The sequence below is a fragment of the Otolemur garnettii genome, unplaced genomic scaffold (genome assembly GCF_000181295.1).
Source record: "Otolemur garnettii isolate 467f Iridium unplaced genomic scaffold, OtoGar3 scaffold00060, whole genome shotgun sequence".
In the NCBI taxonomy this organism is placed as follows: Eukaryota; Metazoa; Chordata; class Mammalia; order Primates; family Galagidae; genus Otolemur; species Otolemur garnettii.
In genome coordinates, this window is record NW_003852455.1 from 2,486,887 (window position 1) to 2,491,583 (window position 4,697).

The following is a 4,697-nucleotide window of genomic DNA, read 5'->3' on the forward strand; positions in this document are numbered from 1 at the left end:
CGCCACCTTAGGTGTACGTGGCTGGCGCCTTAGCCGGTTGAGCTATAGGCGCCGAGCCCAGAAAGTTTTCTTATTGCTGCATCTTCTTAGATGTATTGGAAGAAGTTGAACTTGTCATTCTTGCTTCAGTATGGCAACTTAGGTTTATTTTGCTGCTTTGTATTTTTACCATTTAAACACATTCTTGGGGCCAGTGGATGGTTGATTGCTACGTGCAAGCTTGCTTTCTTGTCATTCCTGGGCTTAAATTAGATATTGACTTCAGTGGCAGCTGTCAGCAAGTGACTTACTTAGTTTTCTCTTGAGATCTTAACAAGAGTACAGGTTAGGGACTGAATATTCAGTAGACTTTATCTTGGAGTAAAGTACTTGTCATATTCTTTATCTCTTCCAAAGGGGTTTTAGCCATGAAACATCATCTGAGCCCCTCTAGCGGACTCACTGCATGAGAACAGTGGAACGTTACAGTTAAGAGCATGATTTCTAGACTAGACCGCCTAGTTCCCATTCTGGCTCTGTTACTTATTAGCTGGTGACCTTGGGCAAATTACGTAACTGTTCTATGCTTCTGTTTTCCTCATATATAAACTGGGGCTGATAACACCCTAAAAATTAACACATGTCAAGAGCTTAATATAATGACAAATGTTTGCTCCTCTTGCCATTATCGTGTGATCAGGGTTTCCTTTCACTTCCCAGTGATTGGACTATCTCATGTTTGTTTTTCAGCGATATTGTGGTCCAGATAGTCGATGCTCGAAACCCACTCCTATTTAGATGTGAGGATTTGGTAAGTAAAATTTGGCAAAATTCAAACGTGAGTTCTCCGTGTAGCAATGAGGACAGCATCACTTGTAGCGGTAACTGTAGGCAAGCATCTTTATTCTCCTCCAGCTTGGCTTAATTGGGCCCTTCCTCCCAAGGTCAGGAGCTGGCATAATGCCACTGTTTAGACAGATGTTTTCTCTGCTGAAAGAATTGTTTCCATCTGCAGGAAGACACACATACATGAGCTTTCTAGCTTTTAGTTTAGAAGCCTCTTTGTTAATAGACATTTGCCAGTTTCTCATTTTTCAAGAGACACCAATTGAAATAACAGTATTTTATTTATTTTAGCATGTTCCTAGTCACTTTGCTTCTTAATTCATCTCATTAGGTTCTTCTCACACTTTGTTACTCCTGTGGTACTTTACACATAAACTAAATTTATAAAATACTACAAGGGATAGTAAGTTGGTTGTGAGGATCACATGAAGTAGTGCAGTCCAGGCTGCACCTATGTGAGGTACTTGTGTTTCTATTTCAGGACCGCAGTATAGATTGTTTTTAAATCCACTGACTAATAACAAAAATCTTAATGATGAAATTTCAGACTTTACTGAAAGGATTAGTAGAATGCACCATGATTAAAAATCTAACTTCAGAAATGGTTTAAAACTAGGGCCAATAAACCCCTTTATTGGAACCTTGATATAATTAGCCTGATTTTTTTTTACTTGTGGAGAGTCCTTTCTAAATACCTTCATCTTGCTTAGGAATGTTATGTAAAAGAAATTGATGCCAGTAAGGAGAACATTATTCTGATCAACAAGGCAGACCTATTGACTGCTGAGCAGCGGAGTGCCTGGGCCACATACTTTGAAAAAGAAGATGTCAAGGTTATTTTCTGGTCAGCTTTGGCTGGAGCTGTTCAGCTGAGTGATGACCCTGAGGTAACCTGGGGGACTTTTTCAGACTGGGTTTCAGGGAGGGTGATTTTAACTGCTGATCAATGTACTTTTTGTTTTGCTTTTTCTTGTTGAAGATTTGTGGGAATTGTTTTTGTTTCCTTATATACTGTGATATTAGGAGAGAAAGTGAATCACAAGACTACTTTCTCTGTGGTGTTGGATAGTCAGGGAGTCCCAGTATTGCACACTACTACTAGCTATAATTTTTAATTTTTAAAAAAACTTAGGCAGGAAGTTGCATAGGAAGTTTCACCGTGACCTTGTAATTACTTTTAAGAGATGTCAGAACAAAAGGATACCACTGAAGGATGTAGTAACTTCATAGGACTTGGTCATTATTTCTTTTGACTTGGTTTTGAAAACAAAGAAACTAAGTAATCCTAAATTTAGGTGTACCATGTTATTTTCTTTATCTTTTAACCCAAATTTTACAAAAATACTTTAGGCTTTATTTCTATTTTACAATAAAATAAGAAAGTAGTACTAAAATCCTAGAGCTAGAAGAGACTTAGAAGTAATTTCTTTTTCCCTGTCCTTTTCTTTCCTTCTGTCTCTACTTACTAAATGTCTGTTGACTAGTGTATGTTAAGCTAGCTTCCGTGTAAACACACCTTCTCCCTTGGTGAGCTCACAGTTTCAACCTTTATCTCGCAGCACATTTGAACATTTAAATTATGTTGATCAAAAAAAAAAAAGAGTAGACTTACTGTGCTTTGAGCATCTTTCAAAATAATTTAATCGATGGGGTTTAAAAATTTTTAAGGCACACCAGTTGAAAATTGCTGCTATAATTCTTAAAGACACCTCACCATGCAGGCACTCCTCCTGCAGCCTGTCTGCTTGTGTCAGGATTACAGTTAAAACAGGCTGCACCCAAGTAAATATGTTATTTTAGGTAGTATTTGCTTAGGACATATATAGAGGACCTCATCAGAGGCTATAGTATACTCTGGGTTCATTGAACATGTGAGCAACCCAATTCCTCATATAGACTAATTAAACACTTCGTGCCTTCTTTACATGTAGAAAAATATTTTGTTTGATTTTACATCATCTTAAGGATAGCACTGTTTCTCTTAAATATTACGTTAACGGTTTAGGACCAAGGTATAGTTAGTTAAATGAGCAATTTGAATCATCTGTAGATTTTGTGTGTTTATCCTTCTGTTTATTCTTTCAAGTCATTGATACATTTTAAAATAGAATAGGACCAATGCTAGAACTCTTTGACCTTTTGTAAACTTAAAAATCAGCACTGTGTACTGAGCATTTTAACATGAATATTGATATGCACAAGACTATAATAAGAATCTGACCCATAAAATTAATCAGTTAATAAAAACTTATTTTCTAATTTTTTTTTTTTTTTTTGAGACAGAGTCTCACTACACCCCTGGTAGTTAGTACTATGGCATCATAGCTCACAGCACCCTCAGACTTTTGGGCTCGAGCGATCCTCATGAGTAGCTGGTATACAGGCACCTGCCACAAAGCCTGGTATCTTTTTAGAGACAGGGTCTCGCACTGTCTCAGGCTGGTCTTGAACTTGTAAGCTTAAGCAGTCCGCCCACCTTGGCTTCCCAGAGTGCTGGGATTACAGGCATGAGTCACCACTCCCAGCCTAAATACTTAACATATTTGATTCCTTTAATTTTCTCAGCAATAAATATGGATACTTAACATCCTGAGGCAATCTGGCTTCATAGTTTGCCCTCTTAAGCCATTATTTCTGTTGTTTGAAATCTGTCCTGGAAGTCAGTGTTTTGCTGAAGTTTTTAAGTACTTATTTATTATTATATTGCTGTCCTGATGCACCAACCCAATAACTCTATCAAAAGTGAAAAAAGGATTAATAAGCAAGTAGTAGATTCCACAGGGAAATGAGGCTGTTTGCCTGATCTGTTTTCAGGAAGCCCTTATTGCTTCCTGTCGATGACTGTCTTATTTTTAGGGATCACTGGCTAATGTGTCTAATCATTTTAATATCAATCTCTGGATCAACTGTATAGCTAATAGAAGATATTCTTTGTTTTTAGAAGTTTGATACCATTTACCTCTCCCAGTTCTTCTGAAATCCCTACTCCCTGATTTCTCTGATTATGAGGTCGTATTTGTGACCACCTCTGTAGTTTAGGTATCAAACATGACCTTATTACAAGCAGCTTGATATTTATTGTTTTCTATCAATGAGTGTGGTTCTTGGCTCTGCACCCGTAGCACAGTGGTTATGGCGCCAGCCAACTAAACAACTGCAACTAAAAACTAGCCGAGCGTTGTGGCAGGCACCTGTAGTCCCAGCTACTTGGGAGTCTGAGGCAAGAGAGTTGCTTAAGCCCAAGAGTTTAAGGTTGCTGTGAGCTGTGATGCCATAGCACTCTACTGAGGGCAACAAAGTGAGTGAGACTCTGTCTCTAAAAGAAAAAAAAGTGAGGTTCTTCTCCTACTGTTCAACTTTGGAGAAATTGTAACATTTTTCTGTGTTGAGTGGCTCTGTTTTCACTTGGTTATCTTTAAATCGTGCTGTGTTCCCCCAAAGAATGGCTTTTTTCTTCTTTCTTTCAAGTTTTTTTTTTTTTTTTTTTTTTTTGAAGAGATGGGATTTCTATGTTGCCCAGGTTGGACTCAATCTCCTGGACTCAAGTGATCCTGCCACCTGAATAGGTGGAAGTACGGGGATGCACCACCATGTCTGGCTCTTTTAAACACAACCACTACAATGTCCTTTTGTTGTCTTCAGGAATTCTGTGAAGCTGAACTGCTTCTAGCCATAGTTTTTCTCCCATCCAAGTGTGAACCAGCCTGGACCATGCTTAGCTTCCAAGGTCAGACAAGATTGGGCACGTTCAGCCTGGTATGGCAGTAGTCTGTGGCCATAGTTTTTCTCCTGCTTAGTCATGTTCAATTTGCATTTTTTTTTTTTTTTTTTGAGACAGAACCTCAAGCTGTCCCCCTGGGTAGAGTGCTGTG

At 38.4% G+C, this 4,697-nt stretch overlaps 1 protein-coding gene across 1 annotated transcript in view; it reads left to right on the forward strand.

Annotated features, from left to right (window-relative positions):
• The window catches only part of LSG1 (large 60S subunit nuclear export GTPase 1), a 33,245-nt gene that overhangs the window by 10,403 nt on the left and 18,145 nt on the right, over positions 1 to 4,697 (forward strand). Inside the window, exons 6-7 of the mRNA XM_003792689.3 lie at positions 730 to 790; positions 1,536 to 1,712. Coding sequence (XP_003792737.1) covers positions 730 to 790; positions 1,536 to 1,712 — 238 coding nt within the window. The remainder of the gene's footprint in view (positions 1 to 729; positions 791 to 1,535; positions 1,713 to 4,697) is intronic.